General features: G+C 41.2%; 1 protein-coding gene across 16 annotated transcripts in view; it reads left to right on the forward strand.

Annotated features, from left to right (window-relative positions):
* The window catches only part of tcf7l2 (transcription factor 7 like 2), a 91,060-nt gene extending 78,927 nt beyond the window's left edge, over positions 1 to 12,133 (forward strand). For 2 of the 16 annotated variants that reach the window (XM_040134694.1, XM_040134702.1), the window contains 7 exons: positions 3,992 to 4,132; positions 4,239 to 4,401; positions 4,737 to 4,844; positions 5,524 to 5,587; positions 6,457 to 6,507; positions 7,676 to 7,748; positions 11,031 to 12,133. In XM_040134694.1, coding sequence (XP_039990628.1) covers positions 3,992 to 4,132; positions 4,239 to 4,401; positions 4,737 to 4,844; positions 5,524 to 5,587; positions 6,457 to 6,507; positions 7,676 to 7,748; positions 11,031 to 11,487 — 1,057 coding nt within the window. In that variant the 3' untranslated portion in view covers positions 11,488 to 12,133. Of the gene's footprint in view, positions 1 to 3,991; positions 4,133 to 4,238; positions 4,402 to 4,736; positions 4,845 to 5,523; positions 5,588 to 6,456; positions 6,508 to 7,675; positions 7,749 to 8,319 lie in introns of all 16 variants that reach the window. The other 14 variants (XM_040134696.1, XM_040134705.1, XM_040134699.1 and 11 more) reach the window with 12 other exon arrangements.
* The last annotated feature ends 13,672 nt before the right edge of the window (positions 12,134 to 25,805 follow it).

Genomic DNA, 25,805 nt, shown 5'->3' on the forward strand with positions numbered 1-25,805 from the left:
ATGTCAGGCAGATCTGAAATGAGCTGGGGCATGTCCTTGCTGTGAGTTTCAGGAGCCTGACAGATAAACAAACACAGCAACACTTTTGAGGGAGACTAGATGACATAAGTCGGGGTCTGGCACTTGGCTAGTGCTTTGGTCCAGCCCATTAGGGTCCAACTCAAGTGCTGCTGTGGACATTAGTGCACCCAAGGGGGGTATGTGTATTTTTTACCATCTTGTATACATGTCTGTGTGTTTGTCAGTTGGTGTTAAACTACTTATTATTCCCTTGGGGGGGATGCATGTCCTCTATATTGTGTGGGATGCGAAAAGAATTCATTTTAGATGGCTAAAAGCTCATGATTTGTGGCTCCGGAGAAGGCGAAAAAGCAGCAACACAAGAAAACAAACAGCCTCCCACACTCTCTCCACTCCCTCCACTCCTCCTCCCTTCTCCCCTCCACTCCCCTCTACATGCATTTGCAGCAGGGGATTTTTTGGTTTTAGAGTCGACGGATGAGGCCGAGCTTCAGTTTAATTACAGCCTGATTGGAAAAGCAGCTCCTGAGGGCTGTGTGTTTAGACCTCTGTGGCATTGATGGATCGCATAGAAACAGGGAGAAATTGCAAGGGGGAAGGACATTTTTTTAAAGCACGGCCCTGAGAATAAGGGAAAAGAGTTTGTAGGCTCACCCAGACATTTCAGTTCAGGTTTTTGCAGTTGTTTCTTTAATGTTTAACTGTATATACCTTCTTATATCTTATATCAAACATTACTGTTGAAGTTATTCTGTTGAATGGTGTCTGGATAAGAGCCAGGTTCGCCCCTCCCAGCCCATCCCGAGGAAGTCTCAGGTGCAAAGGGTCAGACGATGGGTCTGTCCAGACATTGGCATCTGGCAGCAGCACCCAGCCAACCTGGACTTCAAGTGACTGCTAATTTGGTCCCTTAATGACAGCCTCTACATTGTGATCATCTTATTTCCAGTGCAGCTAATTGAATATACTGGCGGGGGGTGTGGGGGGACTGGCCATGGGGAAGAGCTAATGCCCTGTGATGAGGCCCCTAATTGAATTAGTATAACTGAATAGATGGAGGGCTCTGGGAGCTCTCTGGAGAATGGGAAGGTTTAACACATCTCAAAAAAAAAACAAAACCCAACTCCCTCCTCACGAATGGCGAAAAAAAAAAAAAAAATTCTGACTCTGAGAGGGCAGAGGAAAAAAAATATCAAATCGTTGACAAAATCTAGTAACAATTTATCTAATTGTGTCCACAAAATGGAAGACTCCTTTCATACATAGCCTTCAGCTAGTTGTTTTTGTTCAAAGAAAGGACCAGACTGTTGTGATAGCTCAAACAATTTGTAGGGAGCAGGCTGACTGGGGGAAATTGGAAAGAAAAGACATCCTGGCCTTGTACTCATGTCGGGAGCCAGGTCTTTGCAGGAGAGCGCTGCCTCAGTATCAGTCCCCTCTGCCGTAGCCCGAACTGAATTAGGATGCAGGGAATGTATCTGGTACCTTGTAGTCCTGCAATGAGCACCTTACTCCTAGGTCCTGTTTAAAATACATTCTTTTAGGACGGGAGGAAAAAGAGCCAAGGAGAGTAGAGACAGTCAGCGGAGCAAATGAAAGACATTATTTTGATAATGGGGTTGGAGCCAGTGCAGGTCCCTTTTATTGACCTATATATATATACAATATATATATTGTGTGTGTGAATGTATGTGTGACAGGTGGGAGGATGTAAAGGTCCCTTTGCCCCTTGTGCTTAAGCCTGCCCTTTGATATGTTCCCCCATCATCCTGCTCCCTCTCTTTTCCTGGGGAACGGGAGAGGTGCACTGGCCGGATCATTATACATTAAACAGGCACGGGGGCTACTGCTTCACACTGGCAATTAAATGGCACTGGCTGACACTGGGCTTGCTGCGCCAGTGACCCCCCCCTCCTATCCCTCCCTCCCTACCCCAACACCGCCAGCTACTCTTACCTTTCAGATTGAGACGTAGGAGCCCCAGGGTTGGGGGTCTCCGCTGCCTCTCCCTCTCTGTGTTGGTTAAATTGGTCCAAGGCACTGCTTGCTGCTGATGAGCCCGGATGATGATGATGATGCCCCCACGCTTCAAAGGGATGGCCGTCATGTTTAAACCATAACCTGGGACATGCAGTGGTAGCAGGAGGAGGAGAGGGAGGGAGAGAGCAAGCGAAGGAGCATGGAGGTAGTGAGGGGACAGGGAGGAGTAGAGAAGAAGAAGAAGAGGAGAAAAAATAGATCTGGGAACAGAGGAAATTTTAACAAGTGCACAGAGAGAGAGGGAGGGAGGGTGAATGGGGAGAGAGGAAACAGAGTGAGCGAAGAAAATGCAGCAGCCCTAATGATGGGCGATATGCAGCCACTGCTGCCGAGCTCCCCATCAACAGATGACATGGCACAAACACCAATGTGTCAGTGATGAAGGGAGAAGAGGGGAAGGAGAAAAAGAGGGAAAGAGTTTGAGGGGGGAGCGCACTGGCACTCCCCTGAGATGGCCTCCAACAGAAACTAGTTGTTCCTGGCAAGTTTATCCTCATCATTATATTCTGGCTCGGAGCCATGCAGCCAGACACAGCTAGATAATGAGCTGCTTTAAAAAAAAAAAAAGAAGAAGAAGAATTATTCCTCATTTTTTTTCTTCTCCTTCATCCTCCTCTCTTCTCTTAAATGTGTGTGTGGTCACGTGGAGCCGAGGTGCCATGCTGTAAACATACACATGCGGATAGATGTGTACACGTTTAAAAAAAAAAAAATCTCACACAAATAATCGTGTATCGTCATACATGGACAGACACATACAGAACAGCTGTGTTTTATGACTGTTCTGGCCAGTGAAACGATATCATAAATAAGGGTTTCTGGCCTCAAAATGTGGAGCTGTTTGAAAGGATGAAACGATGATAGGAGTGGAGAAGGATGAAGATACACTTGTCAGAGCTGCTGACATTGCTGAATTGGCAGAAAAGAACGAGAGGAAGCAAATAGAGACCCGGCACCTTAACTGATACTGGACTTTGATAGAACATTTTAATCTAGTTTCAGCATTCCCTGATAGGGTTACTGGATCAAGTTTTACCCCTGTAAAACTTGGCATTTTCATATCTGTGTAATTGTAAAAATGCAATTTCCTCAAATATTACAATGAACTGAAGTAAAGCAATAGGCATTTCTCATCTACGGTTGAAAGAAAATTAAATTGTCGCGAAAACCTATTTGGAAACCATTTCCCCAGTTATTATAAGTGACGATTATTAAGGGAGGTATAAAGTTTCTTCTCAAAAACCTAATGTGGGGGGGGTTCTTTTAGATCCGAGAAATGTCTCAGCACTGATTAAAGGATGGAAGGCACTGATATATCCGTGTTCAAGTTGCATAGAGCCCTTAAGCAAACCCGTTTCATTGAGCTTATGACAAAAATTGTTGCCTATATTCCTTGGGACACTCTACATAGAGAATGTATCATATTATAATATTAATCTCAATGAGGCTATGATTAAATAAAAGTTTTTTTTAAAAAGGCACTTGGCTCAAGTGTATAGGTGTTTTTGGAGCATTTATCTTTGTGCAGTTGCACTTACCTATTGCCACACATACATTTTTCAAATATTTTACTGATGGTTTATCATAATTTGTGTGAAGTGTATAGTTGCCCAGGGTTGATTCTGTGCTCAGATTAAATTGTGAGACGTTCGACCAAACACTCATTTTGAGTAGTGACATTTATCTTATTTGGTTGTGAATAATAATACAAGAATCAGCCTTGGGCGTGTTTATGTGGATGTTTGTATATGCATTTATGTCTCGTGGCTAAAGGCCAATTCCATGTAGATGAAAGAAATGGAAAAAGCCCCTTATACTTTGACATGTCATTGAAGGATGGGAATGGAATTTAGCCCCGGCTGCATAGTCTTGTGTATAAATGTGTTCCATCTTCTCATTTCACCTGTGTCCATTCTGACGATTTACACAGTCTTCTGTCCTCTAGGTTCCCCCCACACATGGTGCCCCCTCACCACAGTTTGCACACCACGGGCATCCCACACCCAGCCATCGTCACACCCAACGTCAAGCAGGAATCCTCCCACAGTGACATCAGCTCTCTCAACAGCTCGTGAGTAGACTCTCTCTGCCCTAGTATCATTTTTTTTGGGCTGACATGACATAGAACCAGCCGTAGGCCGACGGTGCTCACCTTCCTGCCCTATCGTCCTCCACAGGAAACAGACAGACGCTAAAAAGGAAGAGGAGAAAAAGAAACAGGTCCACATAAAGAAGCCTCTGAATGCCTTCATGCTCTACATGAAGGAGATGCGGGCCAAGGTGGTGGCTGAGTGCACACTGAAGGAAAGTGCCGCCATCAACCAGATTCTGGGGCGGAGGGTAAGTCCTAGATACTAGAACAATCTAATGGTCAAACTGACGGGTTTATCACAGTTGCTCTCGACCGTGGTGCTCAGGCACCACTGCCCTGCTAATTTTATTCTAAACATGAGTCGATTTACGCCTGGTATTCAAGGTGAAAGCAGTTAACAAGGATCGAGGACCATGATTGGGATTCACTGCCCTGTTAGAAGATTAAAGTGTGTTTTAGTGACCTGATGGCCCAACATTGTAGATTTAAGCCCAGTTCACAATCTGTATACCTTTTTTTTTTTTTTCCTGTTCATGTTGAAAATCTGTGTGTACTTTCTGTGTCTTGTTTCTTTGTTGCTCAGTGGCACGCCCTATCGCGGGAGGAGCAGGCCAAGTACTACGAGCTGGCCAGGAAAGAACGACAGCTCCACATGCAGCTGTACCCAGGCTGGTCAGCACGAGACAACTATGTAAGTTTTTAAGTTTACAAGTCGTAACGGCCTGATCTTCTTCCCTTTCACTAGGTCACATGACCAGGACAAGTTCTTTCTTTTGCTTTTTTCTTACCTAGCCAAAAGGGATCTGTCTTTTCCTGAAATCTTCTTTTGATATGTATATCTGAGACTGGACAAAGTGCTTGACCTAAGCCCACCTTGTTATGACATTAAGGAATATCTGTAACAAAGCCTGAACGTGGTGTTGGTTATAAGAATCCTCGGTGAATGTTTTGCGCCCTAGACACTGACACATAAGTGCGCAGATTCTCTTCAATTTGGCCAGTTTTGGGATCAAGTTGAGCAGTGGAGTCTTCCATGAGCAGCCTTTAGAGAAATCTGTCTTCCAAACCAGAAGCCCATCAAGATGTCTAGATGTTCACATAGAAGAGGAAAATAAGACAAAAGATTACAGAAAAAGAAGAAAAGAGCAGAAAAAGATGGAAAACAGAGCGAGGAGGGAGAATTCGGGTCTAGCCTGCAGTGGCTGTAACAAACCAGAGGGCAGAGAGAGAAAAAAAAGGCAGAGAAAGAATGAATGAATAAATAAGTAAACACAAAGATGAGTCCTATTCTCTGTTTCATGTTTTGGGCATTCTGCAATATAATAACTAAGGTTCCTGTCTGTGTCTATTTTTTTCTTTCTATTTTTTTGGCGGCTAACCAACAGGGGAAAAGGAAGAAGAGAAAAAGGGAAAAGCAGCAAGCAGAGAGCAATGGTAAGTGAGCTGCAATTATCTCTCATATTAGAAGAGCCCCATCATGTGTCAGGCAGATATGACATCTTGCAAGATAAAAGTCAAGCTAGTTTTTTGTGTTATGTTTTTTTGTGTGTGTGTGTGTGTGTGTGTGTGTGTGTGTGTGTGTGTGTGTGTGAGTGTGAGTGTGAGTGTGTGTTATTGTGCCTGGCTTTTTTTTTTTTTTCTTTTTTTTTTTTGGTATAGTTATGCTACCCAATGCAATATTTAAATAGTAGAGTTGCTTGTAATACCCCCTTTTCCCATTTTCCCTAGCTAATAACAACTGAATATGCATGACCCCCCACACTCCTCCTCACCTCCCCTCTTGACACCCCCCCTCCTCTCCCCACTTTACCCCTTAGCGTTCTGGTATTGTGATATGTGTGTTTTGAGAATGTGAAGTTAAAGCATTGTGAGAGCCATTAACTTTGCCAGTGTTGTGTACGTGGCCCTGTTTTATAATGCCTGTGCCCTGCAGATAGACTGCACTACTCTACTTGTGTGTGTGTGTGTGTGTGTGTGTGTGTGTGTGTGTGTGTGTGTGTGTGTGTGTGTGTGTGTGTGCGTGTGCGTGTGTGTTTCTGTGTGACTGTGCATGTGTGTGTGTGCTTGTTGGGCTGCCCCTTGCTTGCTTTCATGCATGCTTTTATACCAAATAAGAAAAAAATCACTTACATCTTAAAATTAAGGAGGTTTGCTAATTCTATAATCTATCCATTTTTATTCTTACGATTCATATTCTTCTGATCGTATTGTGAGGAGCAATGCCGTCTTGTTATTATGTATTTTGCGCTCGTTTGGTGACGGATTTCTTCTTGAAGGCCTCTCTATCTGTTCTTTTTTTTCAGAACACAGAGAATATTTTCCAAACCCTTGCCTTTCACTCCCTCCGATTACAGGTGCTAATGTCATTTTGAGTCTTAAATTACTAACTTGTTTTTTCTTCTTTTTAAATTAATGTATATTTATTATCCATGAATGTGCAATATTAGGCAGGTTTAAACTTAAATTCTGTATTTTGAAATATGTTCTTTTTGCTTTGTTTGCTGCTTTCTTTTCTTAAAATGTTGCTATTGTTTATTTGACTTCAAGCTAGATTGTATTTCATTCAATTTACCTCCATTTACCCATTTTGCTACTTAGTTTGGAGCATTTTCCGTATTTTGGTCAAGTCAGTATGCAGTTTGCTTGAGGAACTGATGATATAAAGGTAGATTATCATTGTGAAGTATGACCTGAAGGATGTTGTCAGGGTAAACCTCCTTAATCTATATGCTTCAGTAGCTACGCTTGTGCCTTTCCTATAGGCCAGCATGAGTTTGGCCTACTCCCCCTTTAAATCTGTCCCTACTCAGACGAGGCCTGGGCTCAAACACTCCACCACAGTCACTCTGCTCTACTTCTGATAATGACATGATTACTGGGTAGAGCTAGCAAGTGACTCGCAGCTCTTCTGCAACTGGCAGCCAATGCTGATGGAAAACAGTCAACTGTTTGAAACCAGGTCCAAGGAGTAGATTCCCTCTTCAGGTTCCATCTTTTTTAATCCTTCCCTTGACTAGGGCTAACTCACGACCGTGCTGTTTTAGCAATCTGCTACTGCTGCCTAGTTCTACCACCTTGACCTTGTCCTTTTAAAACCATAGTGCACTGATAACATCTAGCAGTAAATTAATCCAATCTGCATTTGCTCCATTTATATCCTCTCAACCAAATAAGCGCTATCTTATCTTCCAGCTTTAACTCAAGTCAGAATTTAGATTACATGACTGAAAGCGATTGTTTCCATATTAATATCATAATTTGATCATTTGCATGCGTTTTGATTTTACTAATATCTGAAACACACTAATTGTGTTCTGTCCTATCTTGAAAGGCACACTTGCGAATGGCTTTAAGGGGGTTTTGAGGGGATTTCTTGCACAATGAGCCACTGCCAAGCTTCATAGATTCACTGTTATCTGTTTTTTCTCCTTATTTCTCTCCTTCTTTTGATTTCCTTATTTTTTTTGGGTTTTGGTTCTATTCATCCTCTCTGCTGGCTTCCCTTCCCTGTTGCGGCATCAGACCTGAGCGCTCCTAAGAAGTGTCGAGCGCGCTTTGGGCTCGATCAACAGAATAACTGGTGTGGCCCGTGCAGGTGTGTATGGTGTGTGCTTGCACTGGCCAGGGCCAGGTGAAGGCTGGGTAACTCTATGCTGGGACTTCCTCCACTGCTCTATGCTGCTGCTTTTTCTTCCTCTTCTCTTCCCTCCCCTCCCTCTGTCTGTCCCGCCAGGCTATCGTGACCTATCAGCTCCCTCCAGCCACGCCCTGCCGGTCTATCTGTAGGCTCCCACTATTTAATTTTTACCTCTTGTTTGGGAAGAAGGTTATTAACAGCATATGCCAGTGTTTGTATGAATGGCGTTTGTGCGTATGTGTTGATTAAAGAAATATTTCTGGGGTCACAGGAGTTTCATTTCAGGATGTACAGTACAATAAGCCTCACTGAGCATGTTCAGAAATCCTAAACTGGCAGGTCGGGGCTTGGAGGATCTGGAGCCTGATGGCTTGGTCAATATGGAGGACATCCCAGTGTTGCCAGCCTAAACCTAAGCCCTGGCTATATGTTTTTGTCTGTTCAATGACGTGTCCATTTTCTTTTTTTCTTTCTTTTTCTTTTTTTTTGTCTCTGTGTGTATGTTTGTGTCTACCTCTTTGGCTAACAGATGCAAATACCCCAAAGAAGTGTCGTGCCTTGTTCGGGCTTGACCAGCTGAGTTTATGGTGCAAACCATGCAGGTATAACTGCTGTAGTACCAATGGGAGGAAGACATCCACAATGAGCAGCTTCTTCTCTTTGATTATTTGCTCAGATATCCCTCTAAAACATGTTTCCATCGATGTGGTAACAGATGGCAAACTCCTTTGCTCCTTTTCCTTTCTGAGGAGCTTCCTCCTATAAATTCCCTCACAGCAATTTTTCTTCATTGAACTTGGTTCAAGCCCAGTGGCAGAAAATGGATTTCTAAATAGGATTACTTACTATTTTATCTCAACAAAATATCTTTCTGCAAGATGATGGTTTCCTAACGTAATTTGGAATAACCTTTCTTAGAATCTGACTTGTTATGGTTGAAATCCATTTTCTCTCCAGGCAGTGGATAATTCCCTCCCATCTTAACTGTCATGTATGTTCTAATTGGCGCCCTTTGAATAACAATGTTATGCTTACAAATTTAGCCCTGCTTTCTCTGAGGGCCTGCTCAGTGACACTCTTTTCTGTGCCCTCTTCCTCCTCCTTCTCCACCTCTTCTTCCTCCAAACTCCTCTTCAATAACCCTTACTTAGTCCCTACCTGTTGTCTTTCTGTTCTGACACAAGCAGTCTTTGAATTGGGAATATTTTCATGGTAGGTATTTGTTTCTGCTAAGTAATACCCTTCTCTGTGTCTGGCTTGCACCACACCCTGCCCAACTCTTTCTTGACATAGCTCTTCAATACCAACCATTGCAACACGTTGTTTGTTACTGCTGCTACCCGTTTCATTTGTATTGTTTCGATCGTTTATATGGCTAAGCTGGAAATCAAAGTTTAGTCAGATGATTTTTGTATGTAGCCGCACTTTGCCGTCACATTAAGAGCTTATTCTCAGCAGTTTAGAAACCTATTTCAAAGGACATTTCATCACAGTCTAAAATGTATTGGATGTCCAACAGGAATTTAACAGATCACCTATACTTTGGTGTATTAAAATTGTCTTTAAATATAAGTAGGGCATCACACTCACCCAGCTCTACACTGTCCGCCATTATTTGTGTTCTCACTTGGCTCTCTTATCTCCCTTCCAGCTGACACACACACAGAAATACGTCTTTATTCCTTAAACAACAAAAACAGATCATGAGATCAGGAAACTGGAAAGTGAAATAATTCAGTCTTCGTTTTAGGAGCCGAGAGGTTAAAAGTTCTCTCTGGGATCCATTTCCTAAAAGATGCATCTGGTGTAATTTCCCCCCGAGACAGAGAAATCAATAACATACACAGGCACATACTATGAATCGATATGTCTGTTAAAAAAATGGATATTAGCTCATTTGTTGCAGTTTGACAGACAGTTATCGAGAGCAAGATGTGTATGTAGTGGCAAAATGATACCTTTCTACGTCCAGTCGATACTCTGCGCCACCCAGTGCTACAGTATAAGTGTAGAATGCCCTAAAAGCCTTATCACCACTCTTTTCTAGACCTTTCTAGTGTTCTATACTGTCTGGTTTTGTGTGCTTGTACTGTTAAGCTTATCGGAAATGCATGCCTGTCTTTCATCGTAGCATGCGACCGAGGTTTCGTGAGCCCCTCTATGTGTTTTGTTGCTGTCCCTCTCCTCTTTCATTCTCTCGCTGTTTGTGTTTATGTAGCATTTTTCCCCTTCAGAATTACAGGAAAAGGTTTGATTTGACAACAGTCTTTCTCTTTCTTTTTAACCTACTCCCTGTCCCTGTGAGTCTTAAATATGAATACTCTTTGGCCTTCAGGCATCCTTTTGATAGAATGGAGAGCTGAGAGAGGGGTCACTGTCAGGGTCAGGGTAAAGATGAGGTGGGCAGAGATTCCCCCTTAACCAAATGTGAACACAGCCCTAGCAGAAGAGTCACCACAGATAAATGCAACAAACCCCTACACTCCTTACTCCCTCTTTCCCTCCCCTCCCATGCTCGCTCATTGGGTTCCACTGAGCACAATGGGCCTGGCCCCAGGACTCAGCAGGCAGGGGGAGGGTCCTGACCCCAGGCAGGAATGTAAGCATGATGCCATGACCCTTCACACACGCACACACACACACACAAACACACACTTGTGTCTGTGGGGCAGATGCAGGGTAGTGTGGATCTTGTTGACTTTTTCACCTTGTATCCAAACTCTGTCCCCTCAGGAGAAGAGTGAGTAGAGCCAGATAGAGGTAGAGGAGTGAGACAGGTCCAGTAGCCTCATGTTGCTGGAGAGAACAGGCTGATCCCCAGATGTAGCCCTGCCTGTAAGACAGGCTGAGTTTACATCCAGAGAGCAACCACTACTACACCTAGTCTGCTTCATTTTATTCTCTCATCATCACCACCATCTCTGTGTGCTTTCCATTTCCCTGCTGCTTCCTGTCCAGGTGTTTCACCTGTGATCTTTCCTTCATGTCTGTCGTGTCTGATGGTTTAGTGTTTGGAAACTGTCATTCCTACCTGTCATTCATTCTTCTTAGCACAATGTCTATAAAGCTAGTTAAATGCACCTGCAAAATATTATCTGCGATCTAAAAGCAGTTTCAAGTAATGGTTGTCCCTAATTTAAAAGGCAAAGGTGCATTTAAGTGAGCGACAGTGCTAAGAGGCATTGTAGTTTGAAGATGTGATGTTAAAAGACGTTCTCTTTCTCTCGCCTTGTCCCTCAGGAGAAAAAAAAAGTGCATTCGCTACATCCAAGGTGAAGGCAGCTGTGCCAGTCCTCCCTCTACGGACGGAAGCTTACTAGACTCCCCCCCATCCTCCCCCTCCTCAGTGGTTCCCTCCCCCTCCTCAAAAGAGTCCAAACCTCAGACTGAACAAATGCAACCTCTCTCACTGACTATGAAACCGGCCCACCAGCCACTCCACCACCCGCACCTCCTGGCTGGGCCTCCACCGCCATCTTTGGTTCAGCTGGAAAACTCTGCTGCAGCTAGCAAAACGCCCGGCGCCTCCTCCCACAACGGAGCCCTGGAGCACGGTGACGTCTCGTCCTCGCGGCAGCCGGGCTCCTCTGTGGCGTCCTCAATGGCCCGGCCCTCGGCATCGCTGTGTCATTCCCACTCGCTCCTCCCCTCCACGGCCCCTCAGCCTCTGTCGCTAGTGACCAAGTCTATAGAATAGTCTGCCCTATTCTTCGTCTCCTCTTTTCTAGCTCTGCACACACACACCTTTCTAGGCCCTCTCTCTGCCACATTTCACTTGCCGTCAGTCGTTTTTTCTTTATGTTCCTGTGCCATAAGGCTTTGAAATTTTTGTTTTTGTTTTATTAAGGTTCATTGGTCAATATTTGACCCATCATTATCAAAAAATCTAATTATTATAAAGAAATGATACAATGAGCTGTAGTATAGCTTTGTGAATCTGCCAAAATTTTTATGAATTTTGTTTTGTCTTTTTTGTAGTGTTAAACAGTGCAAACAGAAAAATTATCTAGTTCAACTTCAAAATGTTTAAAAGACGGATATAAAAAGGTAGGCTAGATTATTCGATGAGCCCTTTTCTTGAAAGAGTTGGTTCTCCTTCTTTATTTGTATTAAATACGAGCTTGCGAACCAATCATTTGACATCTGTTCAAACTCTAGGAGGGCATGAGGCTAGCGGTGACACCTCTCTGAGGAACAACTTTAATTGTGATGTTACTTGTTCTTGTTTAAATGTACAGAATAACGGGAAGGGGGGGGGCGATTACTGTGTTAAATATGCATTCTTCCACTGCGTTGTCTATTTTCTTTGTTGTTTACCTTTGGGGTGGAGTCAGGCAAGTTGGGTGGGCTTGAGGGGAGGTCGGGGTGGGAGGGTTGAGGGTTATTAAATTCAAAATGTCACAACGCTAGGACCAGTAGTATTTATTGCTTTAGAGATTGCTTGTTGTATCTTGTATGTGTCTCTTTTTGACTTTTTGTTTTCTTAATACATTGTAAAAATATTTTTTCTTAAGGTAAGCGACTTATATATGAATGATCCATTTTTACAAGGAGGTTTTAAAAGGCAAATCTTTTGTTATTGATTTCTTTCCTCGCTGAAAACCTGGATTCCACTCAGTGTACTGTGTAGATCTCATGAACAGAAGTATGCACAACTTCATTTCAAGAAATGCGTCTATAAGCCATCTTACAAAAAGAAGAAAAGAAAACTTGAAACAAGAGACAGTGGGTACCGTGTCTTCAGTGGTTGGAAAAGTGTCTAAAGCCCTTCTTTTTTATTGCACAGTCACATCTCTCAGACTGTAGATTCGTGTACAGATTTTCCGTGCCAAATTTTGTGATAATTTTCTCTGCCCCTCTAACCATGCTGTAGGGATCTTTTTTTGTTTTGTTTTGTTGTTGTTTGTTTTTTTTAATTTCGATACCATTCTTTGCTGTGACGTTACATAGATTGCTATGTATGTAGTATAAATGTTGCTATAACAAATGTGTTTGGTAGCAAATTGTCAAATATTAAAAATTTAAACTTAATAAAAAGACGGACATCATACTGTATAAACCCACAAGGGCCAAATTATGTATATTAGGAGGTTCATAAAAAAACTATTAAATACAAAAAAATACACAAACTGCCACTTTTAAGTACACTACTACATATAGGTAGATAGAAAAAATAGGCATGTTGATGTTGCAAGAGGCTGTAAAAAAAGCTACAAGAGAATCATCCACTCGGTGCCATTGTAGTTGACATGACGCGACTGTAATCTGTCGATTTCTTCTCTGGTTTATTAAGATGCTAATGATAAATAGTTTGAATGTTTCCTTAACGGCTGTGATGTTCCTGTTCTATTTTATGCTCTTATCTTTTTGTTTGTTTGTTTTTTCCTGTTATTTTAAATGGTTCCAAAACCATGTTTTTTTGTAATGAATAAATGTTTATGCTGTACAGTCTCTGTAGCATGCAGTTCTGTATTAATAAAAGCAACTTAGTATGTGCACATCTGTGTCTTCCTTTTTATTCGGAAAAATCCACTGGCAGGTGCAGCGATCTGAGAAAATGTTTAACCAGCATCTCAGCAAGTAGCTCCTACTCAGCTTCAGTTCTCCTCCACAGTTCACAACAGAGGGTCATCAAAGATGTAAGATCTTAAAATCGGTTTAATAAAGCAGTTGTCTATGATCATGTCTCATGCTGCCTTTGGAGAACATTGTCATTGTTATTTAAAAAAGTAAATACCGTTTCAAGTTTTGTGAAATGCAAATAGTAACATAAAACAGAGGGCAGACATTGTTACCTATCTAAGCACCACCAGAAAGAAAAGACGTGATCTCGGATAGGTAATCTGACAAACCTGTCTCTACTTTATTCAAGTGGAGCTCGAGAAAACAAACATTTAGTTTATATTTCGTTGAGATAATAAAGACAGAGGATCTTTTAGTTCAGTTCAAGAATCTCCTGTTGTGTGGCTGTTGTTTTCACTGCTCTGTGTTTGCACACGTACAAAATAACCCCATGCTTAAATATAATGTAGTTAATTAGAAAATATTTACAATCATCAGCCTTTGAACAGTCATAAATGTCTTGTTTTCAGATTCACCCATTAAAAATATGTTAGCAAACTACAGTAATAAGCTCCAAACAGCAGATTGTGGCTTGACTGGTTCTTGAATACTCACAGGTTCCCAGTTGTGATTTACTGGGTTTTTCCGGGCTGTAGTTGTTAAATTTAGTTGATTACTTGAGCTGCATTTACACACCTACTATACTTTAGCAGCAAAAATGATGTGGAACATTTCCAGGGAACATTCAACTGTTCATCAGCTAAAACAGAATGATGTGTCCTTTTTTTAAGCAGACAGCTGCTGACAGAGAGTAATACTCAATCTCTGTATCTAATTAAATGGATGATCTGTAGACAAAGTATGAACAAAACTGGAAAAAACTGGTATTGTCAGGTGTTATATTTGCCAAAAATGTTTTATCCGGACTATCAAGTGTTTGTATATACTGTTTATTATTTATACATGTTCAAACATCTAATTCTACTCGTCGTGTTTTTTGCTTTTTTCTCTATAGTGTTGTAGCAGTGCACTATTTTATCACCGTAAGAGTACATCTGATACAATTTAGACTCACTGCAGTGCTTCTTTCAAGTTTCGCATTTGCTACACACATCTTATCATTAAAAAGATCAGGTTTTCTCCAGGGCCTACTGCACAAGCCAACATTACAACACTTCAGCAAACTGAATGCCTTGTTCCGAGTAGATCTGCCTTGTATCCAGATAGGAACACTGACCAGAATGGCTCAAACAAACAAAGGGCTTGTTTCACACCAGGTGTCGAAATGCATCTCTGAAGCAGCATGAGCGACCACTTGTAATTAAATTCCCTGCTCAGTTTGGATTTCATCTAAGAAGAAACAACAAGTGCTGCTAAACAGAGAAAAATATATATCAGCACAAGACCGTACGGTGCATACAGAACAGAGAGGAGGAACATGGATGGTGTTTGGTTGCCTGTGTCAGTTACGGATTAAACCTACCGTATGGGATTAAGTGTAGGCAAATCAACCGTGTTTGGGTGCTTTGTTGTGCTATTTTTATGTGATCCAAGATTGATTTTTGCTCACACAGTGGTACATGCAGCACATAAATGCATCTCTAGGCCATAGTTACTCTATGTCGCAATGTATTTTCAGCTGTCTGAATCACCAAGAATTAATTTTTGCGCCAAGTATCAAAAAGACCTCCGCGGCGCCTAAAATTTGCAGATATTTTTAGAAAAAGTGGAGAGTACAAAACAATAAAGAAGACTGAAGAACCATGCTGGAAACTGGAGGGAAATGTTAGAACTACTGAAGAGAAAAGTTCTTGATGCTCTGATCCCTACACCTAATAAGACAAATCCCCTTTAACCATGTGTGCCATTTATACATGTTTCTCATGCAAATGGACCTCTCGTGCTAAATTAATAATAAAGTGAAACTTTGCTAATCTCCATAGGGAAATTCTCCATTTCCTTGCTTCCATCTACGTGTAGGCCAGAGTTCAGGATAAGCACAGAGCAGCACATCTGGAGCTGGTAGAGGCTCAGTGACTGGGTGAAGTCACTTAAACAAGGCTGATTCTTGCTGACAAAAGGGGGCTTGTACATTACTGTGTGCATTGTGGTTGCCCATTAGCAAAAGAATTCAAAGTATTCTGACATTAAGATCATTTGGCACTCGACACATTGAGCACTTGGAAACTGTTGCTGGATGTTTAATCATAGCCATGATTTAATTTTGCGTTGGGTTAGAGAGGAATTTTCTTGCTATTTCATCTGTGAAATATTATCAGTGAAGCATTTAAGCTCTTCCAGTGGCACCCTGTCAGTAGTTATGTCAGGAAATTTGTATACAAATTCTCTGTATCAGAAATATCACACAGGCGTTACATTGCAATCAAAGCAGGTTGTGTTGTTTAGGTTGGTCCCCACTTACATGACGTTCTCAATGGCTAAACAACAGATTTTGCAATAACGCAGGCCCTGCGTGTGTGTGTGTGTGTGTACATGCTCGCAAGCGAGTGCAACATTTTACGGATCCACTCTGTGCACTGAGGAGAGCAGCACCGATTTCTTATTTAGTTGAAGTTTGCTTGAATCTACAAAGTAGCCAAGCAAACAACGAAAAAGTCCCAAAGTAAAGCTGAAAATCTGCGTGCATGTTGTTGTTGAACATGGCCATAATGTACAGCTCATCCTCTAATGAATACCAAGCAAAGAAGAGCTGAAACCAGGGGGATAGGTTCAGTTGTGATCAAGCAAATGTGGGACTCTTCTTTGTTCCCTTTGAATGTGTACAGTATGCACACTTAATACATTTGTGTGGGCTATACCCTTGAACTATAAACCATTAGACTAGCGACGTATAACATGGAAACGTCCGTGACAGTTCTATTACATTTCAAAAAGGAGGAAAGTCTTTGTATACCTGAGTAAAGAAATGATGTTTTTTTGATGTGATTGTGGCATGGAGGAACAATGTTGAAGGCCATTGCTGCAGGCAAGCATACAAATCAGAAATCATTGCAAAACATTAAATATGTCCCCTAGGTTACAACAAACAAAATACACAAAGATATTGTTTCGGATGTTATTAAAAAAAGAGATGTATATCCCTGACCCTGATCACAGTGTTAGGATAAAATTGAAAGGTTAAAGAAATGGCCGCAGCATAGCATAAACATCTTCAACCTCCTTTGCTGAAAATAAAAATGCATTTTCATACAGCTTCACATTAACAGATTTACTGTATCTTGTCCTCCATAATGATATCCCTCTTTTCACCCCAATTAAGGTTAATATGGAGTTACATGAAAAGAGGATAGAGGTTCTCTGTTCGGTTTCTCTGTGTAGACATGTTTTTCGAAGGTGCTCTTTAGTTTGGAGCCGCTGCTTTTTGAGAAAGGAGTTCTCATACCACTCGTGAAGCAAAGAAATTAGCCTGAAAAAAAAAAGTCTGAATTGTGTTGATAGTTCAAAAGAACTTATTGAAACCAACTCCGATGCACAGCAGCCGGGCTGTGACCTTCATCAGGGAGGAGCAAACATTCATTCATTCCTCAAGCACTTTGGCATGCTGTTCCCTGAAGAAGACCACTGCGCAGCCAACAAAATTCATGGGTTCCAAAAAAAAACACACACACACATATATATATATATAGTACAGCAAGGTCTGAGTGTTTCAAACGCTGTTATGTCATACTCTCATACCTTGATTTGAAAAAAATATCAATTCAGACTGTTAAAAGTGCAGGTAAAAGTTCTTTTTGAAATCTTTTTTTTTTTTTTAAAGTACTTTCTGTAAAAGAGTCCACCCTATATTATCAGAATCATAGCAAACATTTGACAGACACAAATGCAGGATCTGGCTAAATTCTACAATAACTGAAATGAGGACTGTGGTGCTACAGTATTTTGACAAAAATGTTCATGGGTAATGCCGTTTTTTTATTGAAAATTTGCTTAAATAAACACAAAAACATTTTAGAGATCGGCAGAAGATGTAAGCACTCGAACATCATGAGATTCTCACTTGGCAAATTTTGCAAATTAAACTGAATGTTTCCTCTTTATGATATTGGATGCATCCTTTTTCCATATCTTTTTCTCTTTGTTAAGGAAATTAAATTTAGGATTATCTGTTACCATATGTTTGCCATATGTCGCTATACGCTTTGTGCTATGGAGCTACAAATAATTGAGTTGCATGCATATTCAGCCAAATATATGCAACTTTGAAAAAAAATCCAGTTTTTGACAAACACAGTAAATTAAAAGTAAGTAAAAGAGCTCCTGGAGAGTAGGAGCCAGGAAAGTGAAAGTATTTTGCTTTTAGAAATCATAGTGGTTACTTCTTCTCATATGTCAGTAGCTTTTGTTACTCATAACCCCTTGTCTATACCAGTTTTTATACATTTTAATAAATACCACTGAGTAACTTGTAAATTAAATATCATCTTCTTTTCCAAAACTAATGTTGAAAGAATCATCCCACTCTTTATTCGGTAACAATTGTCCTCTAACCTTGAAGAACAAAAATGATGCACATGAAAGGTGGGTATTTTGGGAGATTTTCTCTTTTCTACAATATGAAACAGTCTCTTTTATCTAAAAAATAAATAGGGCCTACCACAAGAGGGAAAATTTGGTACAATTTGGTGCACGGTGAATTCCCTAAAGGACTATTCCGCAGTGTGCCGGTAACAAGGCCAACTTTAATCAGAAAGATTTTGGATCCATTAAGGCCATATTGTGTATATTGCACTACAACAGATTCTCATAAGAGGGACAATGAAAGCAGCGATCAAGTACACAGAAGGGGGGAATGAGCAACAGGGAGTGCAGGGATGTTCCATCAGAGAAGAATTTAAGTAATTCAGACCAGAACATGGAGAGGCTTTTTCTTTTATTTATCACAAGTCCCTCTCATAAACCTACAGCCCTCCTTTAAAAATTACACAATGTCTGATGTATGAAACCAAAAGGTCACGCAGAGGCAACAATTGGGCAACAACACAGAAGTAAAAGAAGAAACAGATTGCAGTATCTATTGTGTTCCTCATTTTAGGACAATCAGTTGCTTTTAGAGACCCCTCACATGTGACCACTATAGCTATGACCATGAAAGTGTTATTTAAACCACACCTACTCAAATCACATTCATCCAATCAGTAGTTGTCATGACTGATGAATTCAAAGCTGCGCTATATGGGCGATCAATGAGACAAGTGTTGAAATGTCTCGTTGTTGAGCTTATTATTTGATTTACAGAAAATCAATTGACAACAACTGTGACAATTATTTAAGTCATCTGTCCAGTAAAAATGCCAAATATTTGCTGATTACAGCTTCTCAAATGTGAGAATTCACTGCTTTACTCTGTTTTATATCATTGTAAGTTTGGGTCTTGGGCTGGTTGTTGGACAAAACAAGCACTTTGGAGAAATCAACAACCCTGGGAAATTCTATAAAAAAAAAACCATTTTCATTGACTAAATTACTCCAATAAATAACCAACAGATGAATCGATACTGAAAACATTCATATGTTGCAACCCTAAATGGGACCATGGTCTCATTTAGGGTTAATCGGTGTTAAGTGTGAATCAGTGATCTACCGCATGATCTTGACGCCGCTGTGATTAATACTTTTGTATCAACAATGGATCACATGACTACTTGTATATGAAAGGGGTCACTCTTAGTGACAATCCCACAGAGAATTATCACCAATTTTACAGTTGTCCTCAGCTCTACATAGCTTTTTAGCATCTTGAAGCTCACCGTTTTGGTTTTCCCGGGCCACCACTTTACTGTTTCGGTTCCCTCTCGTCACTCTCATCAGTGTTGTTTCTGGGGGCACAGCAGGCAGCAGTTTCAGCAAAAAACTCTGAAAACCCACTGTACACTCTCTGAACATAGTGGAGCATTTAGCAGCTAAAGGGCCAGAGTAAATATTGGACTTCACCCTATCAACTTTATAAGGTGATAATATGTTAATGTTGTGCTTACAGCTTGTTTCTGTCACCCCCGGGTTTTTCAAAAATGCATGTCCAGCCGACCTCTTTACAGAACCAATACTGCCAGCTCAGCACAGCTGATATCAGCCTGCAAGAAAGTATGAGCCTGAAAATGTGTTTTAAAAATCCAAAAGCTCTGAAAGTAACCATTAGGTCTCTGGTATTGATTAACAACACTATCAATTCTCCACAGAAATATAAATTGGGTGTTCTGTGCGAGGACATTAAGTATCTTAATCATTGCACTTTTAGCGTTTACTTACAGCCTGATCATTGTTAAATGTGTTTACTGTTAAGATCTGCATTTCAACCAAATAGTGCTTCGTATGGGGACTCTGGGCTCAGTGATGAAAAAGCAAAAATACCTTGAGACAGAGTGTGAGGCCAAGACGGACAGATGGACACCTATATGGAACGGGTGCAGCATATATACAGGTGTTATGTGTATGTGCTGCTGTCTGAATGTAGGCTTGTGTGTCACCTTCCCAGCACAAGTGCCCTAGTCCCTAATGATGGCGGTGTGCAGCGAGCTAACTACCCTCACAGTGGAGCGAGCCCCCAGGCTAGTGCCACATCTCTCCATCAAGGCCTGCCTTCATCCTGCTTTACACTGGGCCCTTTCCAAAGACACACACATACAGAGACAGAGAGAGAGAGAGAGAGCCAATGACAAATAATTCATATTATGGCCTGCCTGAAAGTTTGCCACACTACCTCATTAAGCAGCCTATTGTAACTGGCTGACATTCTCTCAGCATAATAACATTCCTTGGTCGGGTTGTTTTTGAAGTGACATCTCACTAGAGGGAAACTAAATAAATAAATAAAAAAATAAAAAAAATACCCAGTTGTGCTATGTTGCTTTTCACCTTCAGAACTCTCAAGGTGATGCAACTTTAGCTGCCAGATATCAATAATGGACCCCTGTTGTTTCTTGATATGGTACAAGGTCCAGCAATGACATATCAAATGAAGACAGAAATGTGGTTACTTGTGTCATTCGCACTGGAAAGAGCGGCTTTTTCCATTTTTAAGTACATTACGGATAACAGGGATACAATGTGACGAGGACAGGACCGAGGCAGCACATTGACAGTATTACGCATCTTCACATTAATTTTGATCACTTAAATTTTAAGGCAAGGTCTTAACAGTCCGTCAGTTTATGAGTGTGTGGACAGCAAACGATCAAGGTTGAGGAGGTTTGTTTACATAACTGGCATCACGTACTATATATCTGAATGTGCCAAGTGGAATATTATATTCCGTGTTAGGTAGGGCATATAACAAAACAATAACCTAAGCCTTCACCTTTCAGGCAAGGTAAGCAAACGAACTAAGGAAGCTCATAATGAATAAAAATTACTCACTCAGAGAGAGAGCATTTGATTATATACACATCTCAAGCTAATACAAATAAATCCATCCTCCAGAATCTTGTGCCCATGTGGACTTCAAACACACACACACAGACACACACACACACACACACACACGAGAGAGAGAGAGAAAGATAGATTTATTCGGTGTAATGAAGACACTATGGCTCTATCCAAACCTACATATTGAGTTTGATCTCCCACTTAGGGCTGCATTGATTTTTCCTCTTAGTCACACAGTCCAGCGTGCCGCTTCTGAGACACAAATGAAAATTAGTCTGTTTAATTTAGTCTGCAAAATTTACAATGGGCAAACAGAGAGGCAGGCTGGGTAGGAAAGCAGGAGAAGGAGTGCAGGCGGGCATTCAGGGACTGGGGTGTATGGCTTGATGAGGGTGTGGAGAGGAGGTAAATGAATATGCACCTTTGATGTGCTCCATGTGTGCTCACACAGCAGCAAATGGCAGAATAGCAACAGTATGGGAGTTAGTTTTGTTTTTGTTTGTTTTTTTCTGAGTGGCAATCAGTCAGTTCAGAGGTGCTGAGCTCCTGGCGAGCCTACAAGGCATGTGGCTAGGTGCTCTCTGTCCTGGGGGCGAGACGGGGAGAGCTCTGACTTAGCTCTGACTTTTCCGGGGCATCAACGAGGCATGGGAGAGGAAGAAGAAACTTTCTCAGCAAAGTGAAAGAGGGGGGGGGGATCATCCAAGTGAGGCAGGCTTGAAGTTAAAGCACTGACGAGCACTTCAATCTTCACTTCAGTCTCGACAAGTATGCCAAACATGGATTTTGCATAAACACACAGCACTTCAGAGGCAGACATAGAGATAAAGATGAAGTTATTCGAATAACAAAAGGGAAAATGAGAAGAAGATGGAAGGCGAACCCCCAGACATGAGGAAAGATGGAAGACAACCCTTGCTAAGTTGGATTCTGCGGCTGTCTTCCATCTCCCTCAGCAGATAGCAGGAATGATAGCGAAGCATGTTCCAGCGTCCTATAATGAAGTCCAGATGCATAAATCCAGCTCTGCTCCTCATCATCACAGGCTGCGACCTTGGGAAAACTACCTCAGCTCTGGGCCTTTTCTTATATTTACAGAATGCTGGAGAAACACAGCAACCAGGCTCGCTGTTTAGGGATTAGGAGCAAAAGAATCCCACAGAAAAAAACATCTCAAATGACAAAAGGCCGCGTATCTGTCCTCTGTTAATCCTGAATTAATGGAGTGGCTTGTGTCCTCCTCCCTTTAACAGTATTCTTCCTGCATGAGAGGTGATGCTACTGAGCTGATCCTGACCTATCCCATGTAATTACACAGCACTGTCAATGTGAAAACGTGACACACAAAGATCTACTCGCGTATACAGCTGCATGAACACTCTCCTGTTATGCGCAAAGGGCTGACCCTGATGCAGAAAACATCTAAAAGATAAAAATATCCGATTTTTAAAATCACCAGTATATAACCAAGTAGTAGCAAATAGGCAAAATTTACTTAAAATCAGATTATAAGCACAAAATCAAAACATACTGAGTAGTCTGTCCTCAAAGCTGTGAATAAGTAAACAGGCCCAGAATGGCCTTACAGATAACCACTTGCCACTGAATTGGAGGAAAGAAAGAGAACACGGTAGATAAAATGCTGTGTGACAACTTAACAGTGATATAAGGAGAGTGACGCAGTAATGCACTAGTTACAGAACTGGATTAAAAACAACTCCGTAAGTAATAAGAAGTGCTTTTTAGTTGCCTGAAGAAAAATCTTGAGTAGCCCCCTAAAATAAATCCTCAAATACTGCTCCAATTTTCCTATAAGGTACTGAATATAGCCCTGGAGAAGAAGCAGTCGTCAGTTAGTATTCCTGAGCCCCTGCGAAATTCAACAGTCTCAATCACTTTGCCTGAGTATATACTTAACAAGTTGGTTTCATCCCAAGGCTGACAATGGGAGCAGATTGTGTTTTTGTACTGCATATTACTTCTTATTACCTCTTTTAGTGATGGGAGATTAGAGAGCACAAGACACACTGATGTGGCTGAGAATAGCAGGTAAAGACATTTCACTGATTTTCAACTCCTCAGTCAAGTGCAATGTATCATAACTTCAGTGGCGCACACTCACTGTATGAAACAAAAGTGGTGTAAAAGTGGGACGGCAAGTCTCATCGAGTAGACACAATTACAGTGTTGAGGAAATGCTGTGAGCATCGGATGTAAGACAAGAGAGCCATTTTAAAGGAGATTAGTGCTGACACCTCCCTGTGTCTCAGCGTGCAGTGATCACACTGCACCAGCTACTGTGTGTGGGAGGCCTTTTGTCACTTGTACCATTCAAAGTGGGAGAGGGAAAACAAGCGATGGGATGACACCCAGTCGCCTCCAATAGATCAAAACCAAGCTAATAAGCCAGGATGCTCAAATTAACAGTGAGGCCTCTTGTTTAACTCAGCTGCTTGACTTCCTCAGAGTAGGCACATCAGCTACGCAGGTACATTTAAATCCATATGAGGACGAGACTTTGGAAATAATGACTGCACTCAGCGTCATCGGGAAAAGAATTTGGGAGGAAAGCAGATAACAAAAGCTATTTTCTGTCAACATACGTCCATGCTAAAAATCTACACTGGATGTGCATGACTCACAATAAAAAAACTGTAACACAACAATTGATAACAGATGCGGTATAATGTAGTTCAGCTAAGGTGGAGGCATATTAAGAGGCCAGTCATCCACTTAAAGAACCTTGGAGTAAAGCACATGAGGCCCTCCCTTTGCAACAATAATCCATCTCCATTCTATCCCTGAAGAGGCTTGTTGAAAATTAATTTGGCCTGGTCAACAGTCAATAACATGCTCCCCAGAGACTGGCAGTTTAACCCCCATACTGCTCAGTGTATTAGAGCACGCACACACACACACACTCAAGTCCACATTCCACTCAGCTGCCTCTCAATAGTAAGAGGAAATTATTATTGACCAAATTTCTGAGCTTAATGTACCCAAGTCTCACCCTCCAGGCAATCCACTCTCGCCTCTTCCACCACGCTTTTATCATGTTGTCATGTTGTCTTTTATTCATGTTCCATTTTAGACGAGAATTCTTCAGTGACAAGAGACAATGATGAGGACCGTGCTGGGAAAGTCATTATAGAGGTGGCCAATGTGATCATTTTATCTCAAGAGATTAACATCCATAAATAATGGTTTTATTTAACACTAGGTACAATATGGTTTGTTTGAAAACTACAGCTTGTATGAGATTTTTCAAACAAGGGGTTGGCGATACAGTGTGTTCAAAATCAATATTATGATAATAATGAGATTATTTTTTCCAATAGTGACGTGGAAAATGTATGCCAAATCAAACATTAATGTTTAATGCAGTGAGTTCCACAGTATCACGTCAGCCAAATCTCTCACACATGCATACAACACCTTATTTGGTTTGTGTTAAATTCTAATCTGCAGACGAATTTGCAAATATTAATTTAGACAACAGAACTTTGTGAATGATAGCACATTATGATCACACCGTCATGACACAATTCCACTCAAAGTTGATAAATGATTAAAATGAATTTTTGCCCTGCCTATTGTCTGTGTAAGTGTTGAAGCTTCAAGATAGATTGACATGCCCTGCATAGCCTTTTCAAATGCAAAAAAAGAAGAGAAAAAAACACTGCACTGACCTGAAGTTCTTAAGACCACTTGTTACACTCCTGTATATTCATTTTAGATCACACAAAGTACCTGACAATGCTGCTGTCAGCTTTGAGTTTGGCCATTCACAGTAGACAGCGTTTGACGTTACAGATTTTTTTCTCATGTTTTGCTGGAAAGTGCACCAGATACGTTTTTAGAGCAGTCAGCTATTTTCAGTGCTCAAGTTCAGTGTTTGCAGACACCGGTATGAGGCAATTCCGCAAAGGAAAAACACAATAGCTTATACTGTCCAGTGTGTGTGTTCCTCCATAAAGTAGACATTGTGATTCATCCCTAAGGGTCACCCTAAAAAAACACATCTCTGTCTACTGACTGAGGCAACAGCCAGTAAAAGTGTTGCAATTCCCTTGAAAAATTTGGGACACTTACATCAGAACATTTTCTTCAACTATTATCTTTTCCAAGACTGAAAACGATCTCCAGTGACAAAACTCCTGACTGTCTTGTTAAATATAAGAGCAGAGTACAGTTAATTTACATGGATCATAATATAATTAAGAGTAAGACTGAAAGTTGATAAAGCTTTAGTCGAAAATGAGACAGAAAAACATTATAATATTGTGGATATCAAGAAATAGCTTTACAATTCCCAGTACTTCTCATTTACTCACAGTTGAGTAGGGACACGCAGTATTTTTTTTAGTTAGTAATATAAGGAATCAAAAGAGTGATTAATCGGGTACTTCTACGCAATAATCCTTTCTTATCTTACCTTGTGGAAACAATTAAAACTGAAATGAAACAGACATTGGTAAATATCTTTTCAAAGTGTAAACACTTGTTTTTCACCTGAGCTTCTCAGCATTGTGGAAGAAAATAAAAAGGCTTTTCTCTAACTCTTTTGGTGCCAACTACTCATCACCAATACAGCGCCCTGGATCTATTGATAACAAGACTGTGCTTCTCCAACTCACCTCCTCAGAGAGGAAAACTACAAGCCCCTGAACATTTGGTGCTGCTGAGATATGTGTAGAGGAGCACACATGAGCCATTTTGTCAGAGCAAGTGGTGAGGGTTTGGTGGTGAGTGAAGACACTAGAGGAGAAGCGCCTGTATTGAGGTTGAGAAAGAGTGAGAGAGAAAAGAGAAAATGGGGCTCAACCCCCCCACATCAAAGCTCTTCCCTCCAGCGGTGTCTTGTGATATTTATTTATTGAGATGATTTTGCCAGAAACCCAGTGGCCTGGCTGTGCCCCCCCACTCTTTGATATGTTGCTTGGTTCTTAGCTAGCTGTCCTCAGAGAAAGAGGGGTCGCGGGGTCAGCCAAAGAGACCCCCAGAGGAAAAAACATGGCTCACAGAGTACACCTAGAAACACCACACACCATACCATATACACGTACA

Source organism: Xiphias gladius, chromosome 9, assembly GCF_016859285.1.
Source record: "Xiphias gladius isolate SHS-SW01 ecotype Sanya breed wild chromosome 9, ASM1685928v1, whole genome shotgun sequence".
NCBI lineage: Eukaryota > Metazoa > Chordata > Actinopteri > Istiophoriformes > Xiphiidae > Xiphias > Xiphias gladius.